The 18,253-nt window shown below is 39.1% G+C and overlaps 1 protein-coding gene across 2 annotated transcripts in view; it reads right to left on the minus strand.

Moving 5' to 3' along the window:
• The window catches only part of TENM1 (teneurin transmembrane protein 1), a 786,286-nt gene that overhangs the window by 545,001 nt on the left and 223,032 nt on the right, over nucleotides 1-18,253 (minus strand). For both annotated transcript variants that reach the window (XM_011279454.3, XM_011279453.3), the window contains exon 3: nucleotides 10,093-10,373. In XM_011279454.3, the coding sequence (XP_011277756.1) occupies nucleotides 10,093-10,309 (217 nt within the window). In that variant the 5' untranslated portion in view covers nucleotides 10,310-10,373. The remainder of the gene's footprint in view (nucleotides 1-10,092; nucleotides 10,374-18,253) is intronic.

Consider the following 18,253-nt stretch of genomic DNA (forward strand, 5'->3'; position numbering starts at 1 on the left):
CCTACTGGGTGAACACTACCATTTGATAATGAACTGGTACTTAGGAAGTGGCAAATTGTAATTAACTATGGCTACCTATACTCGGAGCTAACTGATACAGAGGAAAAGGAGAGTTTTACAGAAATGATGACGTTCAGAAGGGTCCTAGCAGGTGCAACCTCAACACTCAGCACTGTAAACATGCGTCCTCTGTTTTTCTACCTATGAGGCTCCCTTCTCCAAAATCGTGTTTCTAACTTACCTGTACAATATATATATTTTTGTGCACATCAGCATAATTTAAAAGTATCATTTGTGTGCAGGGGTGTGTTGTATAAATATCAATATAAGGAAAGATTCCCTCCCCTGTTAGAAACAAAAGCCAGACCATCTGTGGATTTAGCACTGGGTAGAAACCTTCCTAGTTAATGATGACAGTAGTAAATCAAGGTGACATGATGCCAAGGGAAGGTGAAATTCAGGGGCTGAGTTTACTACTTGGCTGGCTCGCACCCCCAACAGCTTCTCCTTGTAGCTTCTTTTAGTGCTAAATCTTGGAAGATTTAAGTTGCATTAACTAAGTGGAGATGAAATTCCCTTAGCAGAGAATCTTCACCAGTGATCTATGGATGCAGAAGGACTTCAAGGGCTTTCTGAGCCCCTTGAAATGTATGGCAGATATTGTATATATGTGCATTTTTTTCTGAACAGAAGATTCAGAGCTTTGATCAGATTCTTAAAGCATTTAGCAATGTCTCCTCCTGTACCCCTTGCTGTGAAAATCCATTACTCTGAGCACTGGGAGACACTAAAGGATATTCAGAAGAATGGTATGATCTGATTTGTGTTTTAGAAAGATCACTGGTGGGGCGCCTGGGTGGCTCCGTCGGTTAAGCGTCCGACTTCCGCTCAGGTCATGATCTCACGGTCTGTGAGTTCGAGCCCCACATCGGCTCTGTGCTGAGAGCTCAGAACCTGGAGCCTGCTTCGGATTCTGTGTCTCCCTCTCTCTCTGACCCTCCCCCATTCATGCTCTGTCTCTGTCTCAAAAATATATAAACGTTAAAAAAAAATTTTTAAAGAAAGATCACTGGTAACAATATAGAGGATAGTCTGGCATTCCCTTTTCATTAGAAGAAGAAATTTTAATGCGTCAAGTATATGTCCTATCTCCCTTAAATCTGTCACAGAGCGGCACCCCCAAAATATAGAATTTCCAACTTTAGTTTGGCACTCAGTACTGTTTGGAAACCATTTTTCTCAACAAGAATGAATATTCATAGCACAGGGTGGGCATCATCGACTAGAGCCACAGCTAACAGTGCAGGGGAAAGAACATAGGCTTTAGTCTGAAAATCATAGATTTGTGTCTTCAATCTATTTAACTCAAGCTGTGTAACTATAAATTAAGGGTCATGATGATTATCTCTACATCAAAGAGTTATGATAAGGACTGAATAAAAACTATATATGGGCCCACTCAGCAGTACTTGACACACAGTGGTCAATAATATTTATCGTCGTTAATATCCTCACGTTTCTACTCTCACCCCTACCTTCCCTGAGCTCCAGATATATATGTATGACTCCATATCCGTCAAAAACCTCTCATTACTCATCTGAAACTCCTGACTCGATCCACACTTTTAGCAGATAACCTTGTCTCCATCCAAGAAAATTGAGATCATTAAGACATGAACTTCAACTCTTGCCACTCCATTTCAGAACTTACTTCCTGTCTCAGAGGAGGCACTGAACCCTTTCAAAACCTTTCCCTCCCTCCACCTGAGATCCTAAAACATTCTCCAACAGAGCCTTATTCCAATTACTACATTCAATTGCATTCATTCCTCAAATCCTTATGATTTGGGATCTTTCTCCAAATTACTGAAATTGTTTACTCTAAGGAAGTAAATCCCCGGCTTGGATGCACATTGGAAGCTCCCGAGAAATTTTTGTAAATGTCTGGGTCTCATCTGTGGAAATTCTGGTTTAATTGGTCTAAGGAACAATCTTAGCACTGGGATTTGTAAAACTCCCCAGGTAATTTTTATGCCAGTCAAGGTGGAAAATCTCTGGTCTAAAGTCAGCAATGACCTTCTAAACTGCCTGTTTTACTGCCTTTTGTCAATTTTCATTCTACTTGTTGATTTTGAAGTGTTTGACAATATTTGTCACGTCTTCTGCTGGAAAGTCCCCTCCCTTGGCTTGTTTGATATCCCTTCCTTCTGATTCTTCTCTGACATCTCAAGACCATCTTTTTTTTGTCTCTGCCCACTATTTTAAACACAATTGTCTCTCAGGGTATCATATCTGGCTCTCTTTATTTCTAATTGTACCTATTCTCACTGGCTTCTCTTCTACTCCCACTGCTTCAGGAACCATCTATTTATATATGACTCCAAACACACCAAGCCCCCCCCCCCGCCCCGCCACACACACACACAGAGTGACATCATTTCCTCAAACTCCAGATCTGAATTTTGAGCTATCTCTGATAGTAATTGTGACAGTGGGCTCTAACATTAGACTGTCGGGGTTCCAAACCCATTCCTATTACTTACTACCTCTGCAATATTAGGCAAGTTACTTAGCATCTCTGTGCCTTGCTTTACTCATCTGCAAACAGGGATAATAATGATCCCAACCTCATAGCATTATTAGAACGACTGAGAAACGTAATCCATCTAAAGTTCCTTACTCAGTGCCTGGTACTTAATAAATGTTAGATTTTTCTCTTATGAACATTGTCACCATTCCCCAAGCTAAGTATGTGGTTCTAGCTTCTAGACTCCCATAGTACTTTACATATATCACTATTATAACATCAATCACATTGTATTTGTGTTCCCAATGTACTATGAATTCTTTGAGGGCAAAACCTGCTTCTTATTCATCTATATTATCTTTAGAGTTTAACACAAAACTTGGCACAGATAAGCAGGCCACAGATAGGAAGTAAGTCTCATCTCAATGTTTCATCTCAAATAGGCTCATCTTGATTGCAGTTAACGACTGATGGACAATGCTTGCATGGAATGTTCTGTTAATGGGAGTATGAGGTTGCAGTTGGGTTCAACAAGAAAGAACACCATGACTTGATCAGGGATGTCCGCCATGGGTCAGGTTACAGGGAGTATGGTTAGAGGATATCATGGACATCCTACCAGTTTTAGATACTATAGAAATGAATGTTTATTGAATAACTTTTCATGAACCAAGGGTACTGACTAAAAGATATTAACCAATTGGAGTTACTGCAAAACAACTTAGTTTTCTCTTATAGTCTAAGCTCTTTCTGGGCACCCATTATATATAGCAACTTGTGACCACGAGAAGCACAACATGCTCACAGCACTAAATTCATTACAGGTGATCAAATGCTGTTAAAATTTTCATTTTATAGACCTTGCTACCTTATATCTGCCATCTGTGATCTTTACCAAGTAAATACAGATCCTGAGATTAAAAGTTCTTTTGAGATTTTCATAGGAACTGTTATCCCAAATTTTTAGATATTAAGCAAACAATAGTCTATATTACCGCTAAGTGTTTGAAATAAGAATTGAGAAATGCACTTCTCAAATATGGGCTTCTATCTACTCCTAGAATCCACAGGGGGCGATGGTGCTTGCACAGCTTCTGTGGGACGAAGTGGCATATTAGCTGAGGGGGGGGGGGCAAATAAGAGTCACTTGTGTCTATTTACTTCAAGATGAACTTCATCCATCTAACAAAGTACCTGGAACATAGCTGACACTGAATGAATGTTTGATGTATAAATGAGTAAATGAAAAAAGCGGACTGATGGACAGATAGAAGGATGGGTGGATGCATGGATGCATGGATGACATAAGCTTTCCTTCCCTGTAATCTCAGTAAATACAAATCAGCAGTTTAAAAATTTTTCCACCAGATGGCGATAATGTGAGATTTAAGCTTAGGTTGTAATACAGAAAGAAGAAAACAACCAACCAAACAAAAAAACCACATTAGGAGAAAGAGAAGCCACAAAAGAGCAGGTTAAGGAGGGAGAAATAAAATGTTTGTGCCAGCTGTAGTATCTCAAGAGTCTGTGATCTTGTGGGATTTGTAATAGGTCCTCACCATACCTCCGTTTCATGCATGGGTGACTTCATATTCAGAATTACTTAGCAGTAAAATGGCTATATTCAAAACTAATCTTATCTATTATAAAAATTACAGGGAAATTCTCATAACTAAAATTATTATCCTATGTTTATACACTCATATATTTATATTTTCATTACTCTTATACTAACTTTTTAGTTAATTGATGCCTCCCTTGAAAGGGAGGCTACTTAGGAGAAACTGTTAGCCTCTATGCCTCCAGGAAATCTACTCCTGCTATTAGACTTGCCAAAAATCATATAAAATAAGTTTGCCTAAGGCTTATTCATCCCGTTAGTAAAGAATTGTGAATAATATTAGATTAGTGTCCACCCCTTAATTTGAAAGCTTTTGGAAGATACGAAAATCAGTTTTAGAATCCCATTCTCTGTATGTACCTGGGGGAGAGGATGCTGCTTTCTTGGCAAATAAAAATAAGAATATGAAGATACTTTCAGATGGACTCAAGTATTTCCTTGGGGAATAGTAATATTTCCCCCAAACAAGCCCTGAATTGGTGGCACAATAACTTCCCTAAAAAGTGAAACAACAAACAGACTCAGGAATGTTTCATTACAAATTATATAGCACATCATATGTCCTTTTCTAAAGATAATCAGAATGGAGAGGCTTTTTAAACCTCTTGTAAACCCTTGGTCACCGAAACAAAAAGAGGCTGGCAAGGTGGTTGGGGAAGGAAATGAAGGGAAATTAACATTTATTGAGCTCCTAAACATTTTCACACTTATGATCCCAGTTAATCCGTATCACCACACCTCATGAGGTAGGTATGGGAGAATGTAACATAGTGAGTGATGGGAACTTCAGAGCCAAAGACTGTTTTCCAGTCCCAACTCTCACCACTTCTTAGCTGCAGAAACTGACCAGTTATTTTTTCTCTAAGCCTCAGTTACCTTCTCTGTAAAGTGGAAATAACATTTCATACTTCAAATGAGGAGCAAATGTAAAGCACCTAAAGAGTCCTGGAACAGAGTAGGTACTATTAAAGGTTTATCATTATTATTATTATTACTATTATTATTATTACTTTTATTTTAATCACTGTGATTATTGTGGTGTTGATGATGATGATGATGATGATGATGATGATGATGATGATGAATTCAATTTTGCAGATGAGAAACAGGTTCAGAGAGCTGAAGTAACTTGCTTAACGCTACACAGCTAGTAAACCTGAAAAGCATCTAGGAGAGTGTGTGCCACAGTAGCAGGTGCCCAATTGTATTTGCTTTCTTCCTTCTTGATTCAAAACTCAACACTTTTCGAGGGCACCTGGGTGGCTCAGTCAGGTAAGCATCTGAATTTGGCTTGGGTCATGATCTCAAGGCTTGTGGGTTCGAGCCCTGCATTGGACTCTCTGCTCTCAGCACCAAGCCCACTTTGGATCCTCTGTCTCCCTCCCTCTCTGCCCCTACCCCGCTTGCTCTCTCTCTCTCTCTCTCTCTCTCTCTCTCTCTCTCTCTCAAAAATAAACATTTTTACAAAACTCAACACTTTTTTGAGAATTTTATTCCTTAAAAATAATGAGTCAGGCTCGACTCAGCTAGGTTAATGCAAAATGCTACTACCAGTCACATAAATTCATGCAAATTAACATTTTCTTTTACTCATCTACCGATGCAATACATGGAATAAGACAACAAAGTAGATACCAGAACTCACAAAAAAGATAACAACTGGGTCCACAGTTTTGCCTAATGTGGAGTAGTTCATTTCTCCCCCAAAGAGGTATGTATTTTCTTCCCTCCCAGGTGTCTCCATAGTGGGTCAGTGGCAGATAAGATCCCAAGTTTCCAGACCTTCACCTCCTGGAGCTTTATACTTGAGTTTATAGAAGTCAGCACACCAAAGGACAGTGCTAGCTAAAAATGTAAATAGGTTGACAATGTGTTTATGTAAGTTCACAGATGATAGATTCCAGTTTTCGTCCTTGGCCTTTCTCTAGTCTCACTCTACATGTTCTCCCTGGGTAATATCATCCATCCCCAGGCATCTCCTACTGTAAGATACCAATGGATGCAAATATACGTATATCAACAGTCCAGATCTTTCCTGAACTCTAGACATGCAGTTCCAACTGCCTGATAGCAAAATCCACCTGGATGCCACCCAAGCATCTTAAACTTAACATGTCTCAAAAGAAACTCATTCTCTTCCCTTCCAAACCCACCTCTCCTCCTGTTTTCCTTCTCTTGGTAAATGGATCATCATCCTCCCAGTTTCCCAAACTAGAAATCCAGGCATCCTTGACTCTTATCTCTTTCCACCTCAGCAAGTAATCACCTACCAACTCCTATCAATTCCTCCACACTGATATCTCCGGACTCTGTTTCTTTACCTCTTCCGATACAGCCAAAGTTTATACCTTCATTGCCATTCTTAGCCTGCCATTCAGTAGCTTTATAGATTGTCTGCCTGCATCCAATTTTTCCCAACTGCAATCAATCTCCTACACTGCTGCTTACACATCTACAATTCTCCTCTACACTTCCCATCCTAGAAATTATATTCCTCATGAAATTCTCCATCACTTAAAAGCTGTGGTTTTTCATGCATGAGGAGAAAAAAAAGGAACTCCAAAATTGGGCATGCAATATTTTTTGTGATCTGGCTCCAATGTACCTTACTCTTAGCCATACTGAAGTTTTCACCATCCCAGGCCTTTTCACAGCTTTATGCTTTTGCACCTGCTAATCTACCCTCTTGGAATGCCCTTTTCCAAGTCAGAATTTGTTCAAATTTTAAGACCTAGATCAAATATCACCTTTCTATGGACCCTGATACCCTGTGTATTTCCATACCACTTTATCTATAAAAGTACTTATTGCATTTAATTGCAATGATCCGTTTGATATCTCTCTTCTCTACCACATTATGCATTTTCTACAAGCAGAAACCATGGTGGTTAACTCCATCCCTAGCACTGCCTCAAGGCCGGACACGTAGCAAGTGCTAAGTAAAAGCTTATTGAGTACAGGTTATTGAAAAAAGTTAGGATGGCATCATAGAAGACTAATTTCCATATTCCCCAAATTCATTTTGATCACAAAGCACAGAGACAAAATCTGAGGCTGGCTAGGCTCTTTATACTGACTCAGTACAAAACTGCTCATATTTTTAGAACAAACTGTCACTAGAAGTGCATTCTTATTTCAACTCACAACATGTTAGTCAAGCACTCCACACTTCAATCCCACAGCCCACAACTCACAATTTTAAGTTCATATTCTATAAACACAACCTTAAAGAAAAAAAATTTAATGGGAACTACACGTTTCTTAAAGCATGAAAGACCCAAAAAAAGTTAGGCAGAAAAGTAAAATTGTTTTATAACAAATTTACAGTCATCATTAGCAGACCAAATAGGAAAGATTAAAATGAATTATTTGAAAAGACAGATACAAAACTTTTACCACTTATGGTAACAGCTAAAAAATGTGTAATATTGTTAATACCACAAACATTTAAGGCATGTTTAAATGCTAGTATGAATATATAAAATCTTTGGCTCAGTTTAAAATTTCTGTAATGTAAGATTCTAATACTAATTAGAATACAGTAATTTTCATTTCTACTGACTGCATTTTACATGGCCTGGGATGATGCCTGAGAATAGGCACTTCTAACATGTTCATGGGTGATGCCGCTGCTGCTCGTCTAGGCTGCATGCTTTGACAACCACTGATCTAGAGAACCAAAATTTTTTTTTGTCATCTCATCAATGACCTACTCTTTTAAAAAAAATAAGGAACCTGTGCCAATGTCAATATTTAAAAAGCAGTTTTCAACGCATGATAAGTTACTTACGTTTTGGTTGATGGCAACTTATTCCTTAAATAAAAAATTACAGAGCACATAATATATGCAAAGCACCATAGAAAAATAGAGACCAGTAAAAAACTCATGATCCTCATCTTCACTGACTATACAGTCTAGGAATGTACATACAAAAGTAATAAAAGTCAGCAATCGGTACAAAGGGGATGACAGTGCAACAAGGCTCTGTGGCAAAGACGCTGGAAGGCTCGGCCTTGAAGATAGTTGAGTAATTAAGTTACAGGAGGTAGCGGAGAAGGGCATTGCAAGGGAGAGATAACAACAAGGCAAAAGGACTGAACGGGGATGAGGTGGGATCCAAGGAGATCATTTAGGCAACAAAAAAACAGTCTAGATAAGACAAAATGAGAGCAGTGATAATGATAATAGAAAGAGGAAGATGGATTTGAGACATGTAGAAGTTAAATCTGCTGGAAGAGGCAACAGATTAGGTAGGATTAGGTATGGAAAGTGTATGTGGATAGCTGGAGAGAATGGAAGCATCGCTAACAAATGCTGTGATGGAAAGAAAAGGAGCGGGATTGAGAATGTTAAGATGGCTGTGTCAATCGCTTTAGATACATTGATTTAAAGCTGCCAGTGGGAGTGTCCATTCATTTGAAAATGTTAAGCAGGTAACTGAAAATGTAGGGCTTGAGTTTGGGAAAAATGATAGAGCTGAAGATAAATATTTGGAAGACACCCAACTAGATGTGATCTGTGAGGCTCTCTGAGTAAAAGATTTCAAAGGGATGAAGCAGTGGTCCTCAAACTTGAGTCTGCATCAGAATCCCCAGGAGGGCTTCTTAAACCACAGATTGCTGGGTCCCACACTCAGGGTTTCTGAATCCTAAATCTAGGGTGGAATGTGAGAATTTGCATTGCTAACAAGTCCTGTGGGAGGTGCTGCTGTTGTTGCTTCAGGGTCCCTCGGTTTAGAGCCACGGATCTAGATAATCAAACCTATTTTTTTCATTTCAACATTGATATATTCTTTTAAGAAAATACTAACCTGTGCTAACATCAGTGTCTTTTCTTCTGTGTAGTTAAAAGAGTATCTAATATTGTTTCGCTGTCAATTTAAAAGAAATAAGGAAACTATTTCTATCTATCTGTTTTCTATTTATTAAAAAGTGTCTTGTTGGGGCGCCTGGGTGGCTCAGTCAGTTGAACATCTGACTTCAGTTCAGGTCATGATCTCCCAGAACGTGAGTTTGAGCCCCGCATCAGGCTCACTGCAGTCAGCACAGAAGCTGTCAGCACAGAGCTTGCCTGGATCCTCTGACCCACTCTCTCTCTCTGCTCTTCTCCCTGCTTGCTCTCTCTCTCTCTCTCTCTCTCTCTCTCTCTCTCTCTCTCTCTCAAATATAAACATTTTTTAAAAACCAGTCTTGTCAATCCGTAATTAAGAAACCAAGGCTGTCCAAAGGATCTGTTCCACATTATGGCAATGGTCAGAAGGGAAGTTCTTACTTTCCCTTAGGACTATGTTGCACAAAGTTTTGCATTCTGACGACAAATTTTCCGGACCTTTGTTTGGTGGTCTCCGATAAAGCTCTTTTAGAAGCCAAATATTTATGGGGAGACTGGGTGGCTCAGTCGGTTAAGATAACAACTTCAGCTCAGGTCATGATGTCACAGTTTGTGAGTTCAAGCCCTGCATTGAGCTCTGCGTTGAGCTCTGCGTGGGGCTCTGTGCTGACAGCTCAGATTAGGTGTCTCCCTCTCTCTCTGCTCCTCCCCTGCTCGCACTCTGTCTCCCTCTGTCTCCCAAAATGAATAAATGTTTAAAAAAAAAAAAAAAGAAGCAATGGCTTGGCTTGAAAAGCACTTAGTTGTTTACTTTTCATCTTACTATAAATTATTTATCCTTCAGTCTGTAAATGGCTATTTGTAGGATTAGACAAATTTTGAATGCCCTGATAAGAGGATTGTTGCATCTAAATTCATGCATAATCCGTAAAAAGCACATGTAACCTACAACCTCAGCCAGATTGGCATATGAACAAATTCACTAAGCATATGTAAGCAGTGCGCATTATTAACCAGTTAACATCAGCAAATTTGTTTTTGAAAACATAAGTTTACACACACAAGCATTCCCTAGTGAGAAATGTTAGTTCTAAAAATCCAGTGAAAACATACCTTGAGTAGATTTCTCTACTTCCTTCCTCTTCCTACTCTGGCTATTGTAATTCATCCTCAGCTCTTGGTTATACTCATGCAGAGTTTCCCTGGAGTTGTAGGACTGCCTTGGTTTCCTTCCATCTTCACTTTCATCAGAAGAACTGGTATAAGCTAGATCCATTTCGTGCTTGACTTTTGAGAGAGGCTGGTAGGGTTTGCAGTCCGTTTGCTCCATGTCTGATTAAGCAAACTCAATTTCATGAAAAGAAGGAAGAACAACTTCTTTCAAGTAAGCAGTCCTGAAAAAGAAGGAAAAACACAAGCCTTCTTAGATTTGTCCTTTGGAGAGGAAATGCATCTGGCAGATTCACAATTGGTTCTGATAATACTATCAAAGGAGTGAAGCAAAAGACAAACTAGATGACAAGAAGCTAGCCTGAGGCAATAATAACACTCTGTGTTACATGCGCACATTGGCAAGCACTTAGGATTAAACCGGAGGTTGCGGTATCAGAAAATACTCGAGGTGGAAGAGAGACAGCCTTCAAAAATATTTGTATTGGAATGCAGATAAAGGACAATGTCTTCTAAGGTGTGTGCGTGTTTTAAATGTTAATTCAGTGGTTAGATTAAAAAATATTCTGAGATCCGAAAGTGGCTAGGAGTACAAATACTAACCCAGCATATCCCACATTTGAAATGAAAACTGGTAAGGGAACTACATTCAGGAAAAAAAAAAAAAGACAAAAAAAAAAAAAAAAAAAACAACCCGCAATCTCACCTCTGGTTTGAAACTGCATTTAAGAAAGGGGTTTTGAAGAAGGGAAGAATTCTGAGTGAGAGAGGCTCATGAAATTAAGTGTCCTTGAGGGGGACTGAGCTCTTTGTGTCCATATTGTGGCTTTTGAGCCTCAGGCTTGCAGAGAATTTTTAATGAGTTAGGTGGCGGTAAATTTTTGTTCTTCATAGTACCGAGAGGATGTAAACAACACTTCTGGTGAGTATACTGGTATAGGAACAGCAAGCTCTAAATCGGGTTTAGAAATAGAAATTTTAAAACTTCATGATAAATCACTGAAAGAACCCCCCTTCCCCCACAGAATGCTGAGCTACAAGTCACTAAGGCTCTTAGGGCAAGTAGAGGCATTATCTGTCTTACTTAGCGCAGAGAGGTTTGAGAACATCAAATGCCATCTGAGATGTCAAAGTCCTCTGAAAATTTTAAAGCCCTGTAAAAATGTACTCATCTTCATCTCTTACATTATTTTATCATTATTTTCATCAAACGCTGCAACTTTGCAACTTGGTGGGGTTTTTTTGTGTGTGTGCAATGTTAAAAAACCTACTTCAAACACAAATAACTTTATGATTTCATTTGCAGTAAAATGGACTCCTTTATTTTTCTTAAGCTCTTCACCATATGCATTTTCAAGGAAATCTACAAACATCTAGATAGTGGTTCCTAAATCATGTGCGGTATCTCGCTTTTTGCAATTCCTATTATATGTATAGCAAACGCACAGAATACAGAAATCGCTCAATAAAATGTATGGATTGACTATTACGCATTCAACGGTACCTAATGTTTTGTAGTATGAACAAAGTTTCATGAATCAAAGTGCTATTTCCCTAATCAAACGTTAAGGATCTTGAAGGCAGAATTGGAGTCTTATGCTTCCCTGCATCCCCTATACCACTTAGCACTATTCTAGGCACACACAAAGTAGAAACTATTTAACTCCTAACCTACAAATTCCATAAATGGTCTATAGAGATGGCTATTTTGGTCTGAATTAATATCAGAAATGAAGATACTTGGAGAGAAAGCAAATCAAGTATTGTAAGTAAATATTTATTGATAATCAACAATAGTCTAATCTCATGCCATCTCATGAGACATACTGCCTATACACTCCCCAACTTAGAGCTCCAGCACAATATCTCCCCTGAGCCACAGACTTGAATATCCAGCTGGCCACCCAATATCTCTACCTGGATATCTAAAAGGCATCTCGAACTTAGTATGTTCAAATCTGAGCTCGTGATTCCCACCACTTCCCAACCTTGCTCCTCTCACGGTCTTTCCCATCTTGGTAAATGGTGAATTCCATTCCTCTGTTGGCTCAGGCCACAGACCTCGATCCCTGTCTTTCACATCCCACGTGCAATTCACCAGTAAATTCTTCTGGTGCTACCTCTGAAATATACCCAGAATCCAATGACATCTCTCCACTTCCCCACTACCACCACATTGGTTCCAGCCATCATCCCCCACCTGGACCACTGCAATAGCCTAATTGATGTGCTGCTTTTAACATTGCTCTCTTTATAGCACATTCCCTACACTATAGCCAGAATGAAGATTTTAAAATCTAAGTCATGTCAATGTCTCTCCTTTGCTCAGAAGCTGCAATAGCATCTTCTATCCTTCAAAATAAAAGCCAAAGTCCTTACAATGACCAACAAGGCCCCTACAAGGTTCACTTCTCCCTACCCTAACCTCTCTAAACTCATCCCCTGATATTTCCACCCACCTCATGCACTCTAGATGCACCAGCCTTCTTGAAGTGTCTGAAAATAACAGGCATGTTTCCACCTCAGGGCCTTTGCAGCCTCCCATAGTAAACCACCAAAAAAACACACAAATGTCACTTCTCATCCTCCTTCCTGTGTTTCATAGCACTTATCACCAAGTGACATATATATATATATATATATATATATATATATAGCTTATTTGCTTACTGTCTGTCATCTGTGTCTCTCTACTAAAATATAAGCCCCATGAAGTATTTTTATCTGTTTTATTCACTGCTACATCCCCCAAATAAGCACGATGTCTGGCATATAGTAGACTCTTGATCAATACTTGTTGAATGAATTGAATACATCATTGCCCAGAATTCACAAGAAGGGCTAGAGAGAATGTGGAAATGAATAGGCCATAGTCTGTGCCCCCAAGGAATTCACAGTCTAATGCAAGTGATAAACAGCTCTACTACAGAGCAGATTAAAGGACTCCTAAAGAAAGACAAAGTAGTGTTTGAGCACCAAAGATAAAGATATTGGGAAAGACTGTACTTGATTTAGCTTATTTGTTCATCACCAACACCCTCACCACAACCACCAAAATTCTACTGAGCATCTATGTGATAAGGCCAATTTGAATCTCTTTCTTCTTAGGTTCCCATAGCACATGCTTCATAAACCTGGCTAGATTTTAGACCCTGACTTTGCTACAAACAGTGCAAAGTGAGAAACATATCAACAGTAGACTTCCAGAAATGCACCTTTGCAGCAGAGAATGGGACTTCCACCCAAAAAAGGAGCCATCAATAAAATTAATCTAATTTCATTTCAGCCAACACATATAGTTTTGCGTTCATTAAAGGATGAAAGTTTACCCAATAGGGGTGGAGAGCTATTTTCCACATAAAGACATTGATAATGCAAAAACATCCATCAAGACGCTTATAATTAAAAATAACTTAATAAGATGCTTTCCATTATAATATACAGATATACATTTTATTTTCTCTCCCATCTCCCACTTGCTTTCTCAGTCAAGTTTGGTTTATTCTGATTGGGATTAACATAGCAGAGGTATGGTCAAAATAGCACTCCTGCCTAAGTCTCAGCTGGTTATGAATTTACACTTATCTTAACACCATTCAAACCTAACAAGTTAAATTTGAAAATGAAAAACATCTCACTTCTAATGCCTAATGTTGTGTTCTGGCAACTATTATTTATGATGTTAAAATCACCCTTATTTTTATGCATGGGAATCCAGACATTCTCTTTTCCCTCAGTATGTTGTTTATTTTGCAACATGTGAACTCTTGAGTGAGTGAATGAGTGAGAGAGAAAGAGAGAAATATTCCTATAGCTATTTTGAACCATTCTTGAAGTTCTAATCACAGCTATGAATCAGCGAGGAATGTCACATCGATTCAAGGTTATTGAGGGTCCTCGGAAGCAATCTTCCTTTAAACCACAAATTGGTATAAACCAAGAGAAAGTAATCCTTCTCTGCTCCCTGACCCCCAATCACAACTTCTTGTCTGTTTTTAATGTTCATTTGTTTATTTTGAGAGAGAGAGACAGAGAGAGAGAACGCACGTGTGCACGATTGGGGGAGGGGCAGAGAAAGGGAGAGCAAGAATCCCAAGCAGGCTCCATACTGTAAGCAAGGAGCCAAACTCAGAGGCTGGATACCTCGAACTGTAAGATCTTGACCTGAGCTGAAATCAAGAGTCACATACTTAACCGACTGAGATACAGGTGCCTCCACAACTTCTTATCTTAACATTTGGGTGTGTGGACCAGGTAGCAGAAGATACATTCAGCTCTCTTTAGGCACCTGATATGGAGACGCACAACTCTGTGTGCCTAGGGCCGTGAGAGTATGTAACCGTGACATTTACCAAAATCCTGTGAGGCAGAGCTTGACTTCACTCACAAACGGTTTACTTTTTGAAAATAAAAAAAAAGTAGGAAAATATTAAGACAGTAACAGAAGTTTAAAACATTAAACCTAACAAAGTTTGAAAGCACAATAATTCTCAAAAGATGCTGTTTCCAATACTCCAAGGTAAAAGACACGTTCATATTTGCTTAATTGACTTTTTCATTCAGTGCCCAACATGGCATCCTGGAGGTCCACTGACGAGCATGTGTTATTTATTTAGACATGATGAAGACAGTGTCAACTCACAGAAAAACCAAAAGTATACATAATGCTATTCGCAGCAAAGCAGTTTTTCTTATTTCTCTATTATTTTGATAATGATAAACTTTTTTAAAAAAGGAATTGTGGGGGCGCCTGGGTAGCTCAGTCAGTTAAGTGCCCGCCTTCAGCTTGGGTCATGATCTCCTGGTTCATGAGTTCCAGGCCCCCATCAGTCTCCCTGCTGTCAGAGCAGAGCCTGCTTCAAATCCTCTGTAAGCCCCTCTCTGTGTCCCTCCCCAACTTGTGCTCTCTCTTTCCCAAAAATAAAATAAACATTGAAAAAAGAAAAAATCGGGGCGCCTGGGTGGCTCAGTCGGTTAAGCAGCCGACTTAGGCTCAGGTCATAATCTTGCAGTCTGTGAGTTCGAGCCCCGCGTTGGGCTCTGTGCTGACCGCTCAGAGCCCCGAGCCTGTTTCAGATTCTGTGTCTCCCTCTCTCTCTGACCCTCCCCCGTTCATGGTCTGTCTCTCTCTGTCTCAAAAATAAATAAACGTTAAAAAAAAAAGAAAAAAGAAAAAATCAAAATCAAAAAGGAATTGTGTCAGTAAAACACATGCAGCTATTAAGAAACAGTAAAAAAACAAAGGTCAATTATCTGCTCTACTGCAGAAGATACATTCACATAGATCACACAGTATAAATTCACACGTCACTACCTGTGGTTTACCTTTGTGTTTTCCACTTTCTACTCGCTAACAAAATAAACTCCACGGTGACTTCAGAAAAGACCCATGGAGGTATATGTTTATTTCTTCAGCCACCGTAAGGTTATGAAGAGATAACCTGGCACGTGAAAATCCTTGGCCTTGAAATGGCAGAATAAGCAAGAATAACAACAGCCGCAGCTAACACAGGTGGAAGTCCTCAGGTGGCAGGCCTACCAGGCACTGTTGTGTTTTTCACACATTAACTCCTTTAATTCTAATTGCATCCTATGAAGTAGGTACATCTTATACATAAAGAAAATCAAGGAACAGAGCAGTTAAGTGACTAGGCCAAGGTCACATAGCTAGTAAATAGCAGAGCTGAGATTTCAATTCATACAGTCTGCTCCAAAGGCCACACTCTTAATCACTAATCTACATTGTCATTCAGAAGACACCCGGCAGAGTGGCCTAAGGCAGATCACCAGTTCTCTCTTAGGGCTTCTACTTTTTCTAAATGTAATAAGGAGATTAGATCATCTTAAAGAGCTCTCCTAGATCTAAAATCTCATGATTGTACATGAAATTGAAGGGAAGCTTAGACTGGCCAAAAAAAATGGTGGGTTTATGTGAAGCAAAATCAGTCAGAGAAAGACAAATACCATATGATTTCACTCATACGTGGAATTTAAGAAACAAATGAGCAAAGGAAAACAGAGAGAGAGAGAGAGAGAGAGAGAGAGAGAGAGAAACCAAGAAACAGATTCTTAACTATAGAGAATAAACTGATGATGACCAGAGGGGAGGCGAGTGGGGGGATGGGTTAAATAGGTGGTGTGGATTAAGGATGACACTTGTAATGGAGCACTGGGTGATGTATGGAGTTGTGGAATCACTATATTGAACACCTGAAACTAATATTACACTGTATGTTAACTAACTGGAGTTTAAATGAAAACTTTTTAAAAAACTACCAAAAATGGTGGGTTTCTTCAAAGCCAAGTTTACATTATTTATCACTCCCCCTCCCCTCCTCTTTCCTCTGTTCCTTTCCTCTCCCTCTTCGCAAACCTTCATATACATTCCCATCAATTATGGGGTAGTATACTAAAATATTACTTTTGAATCCATTGGTAAGTGTATATATTTATGTACTGGAAATAAACTCCCTACCTGTTCCTCTATCGTGTTATTTTCTTTCCATTTCTTATTATTAATCATATAAACACCCTCTCAAAATGGAAAATAGGCCTGTCCTACACGTAGCAACTCTTTATAGGTTGGAGCCTTCACCAAAAAGACGTACTCCACTCTAGAAAAAAATTAAAGAGTACACTGAACATTGCTCAAAGAGAACTGGCCTTCTTCAGAGCACAAGACAGAGAAAATGAAGCCAGCCAGTACCTGGAGAATACCTAGCAAATGAGGCTAGTACTCCTTGGGATTATTATAATAATTTTTCTTCAGTAAGGACCTTTTACATTAATGGAGATGGACTCATTCAGAAACCTCTGGACTAGTAACAAATGGTGGCAAGGATGTGGAGAAAGGGGAACACGTGCATTGCTGGGGGACATGTAGATTGGTATAGCCATAATGGAAAACAGTATGGAGGTTCCTCAAAAAATTAGAAACAGAAATACAATATGATCCAGCAATTCTCATTCTGGGTATTTGCCCAAAGAAAACAAAAACATGAATTCAAAAAGATAAATGCACCTCTATGTTTATTGCAGCATTATCTACAAGAGCTAAGATGTGGAAGTAACCTAAGTGTTCATTGATAAATGAATGGATAAAGATGTCTTACACACACCCCCACACACACAGGGACAGAGAGAGAGAGAGAAATATTACTCAGCCATAAAAAAGAATAAAATCTTGCCATTTGCAACAACACAGATGGACCTAGAGGACATTATACTAAGTGAAATAAGTCAGACAAAAACAGACAAATACCATATGATTTCACTTACATGTGGAATCTAAAAAACAAAGCAAAAGAACAGGCAAAACAAAACAGAAACAGACTCACAAATACAGAGAAAAAACTGGTGGTTGACAGAAGGGAGGGGATGAGGGGATGGGTGAAATAGGTGAAGAGGATTAAGAGACACAAACTTCCAGTTATAAAATAAATAAGTCATGGGATGTAAATTACACCATAGAGAATATGGGAGAATATGGTCAGTAATATTGTAATAACTTTGTGTGACAGATGGTAAGTATACTTAATGCGGTAAACACTGCATAATGTATCTAAATGTGAAATCACTATATTGAACACCCGAACCTAATATAATACTGTATGTCAACTATACTTCAATTAAAAAAAAAAAAAGAAAACACTGGACTTAAGAAGCCCTTAAATAGAAAGTGAACTTTTGGCTGATTCTTCTCTTACCTTTCTTTGTTTTTTTGTGTTTTGTTTTGTTTAGAGAGAGAGCATGCAAGTGGGGAAAAGGAGCAGAGGGGGGAGAGAAAGAGAGACAGAGACAGAGAGACAGAAAGAATCTTACACAGGCTCCACACTCAGCATGGTGACCTATGTGTGGCTGGATCCCATGACCCTGGGATCATGACCTGAGCTGAAATCAAGAGTCTGTCGCTCAACCAACTGAGCCACTCAGGTGTCCCTCTTTAAGTAAACGATTAAACAGTGAACTGTTGTGAGGAACAAAAAAAAGCTGTAAAAGCAAAATCTGCCTCCATTATCCTACCAGCTTCTAAGAGTGCTGTCATTCTGGTCCATTTCCTTCCAGTCATAATACACACATACATTTTTTCATGTTGCTTCCTTCA

The sequence above is a fragment of the Felis catus genome, chromosome X (genome assembly GCF_018350175.1).
Source record: "Felis catus isolate Fca126 chromosome X, F.catus_Fca126_mat1.0, whole genome shotgun sequence".
In the NCBI taxonomy this organism is placed as follows: domain Eukaryota; kingdom Metazoa; phylum Chordata; class Mammalia; order Carnivora; family Felidae; genus Felis; species Felis catus.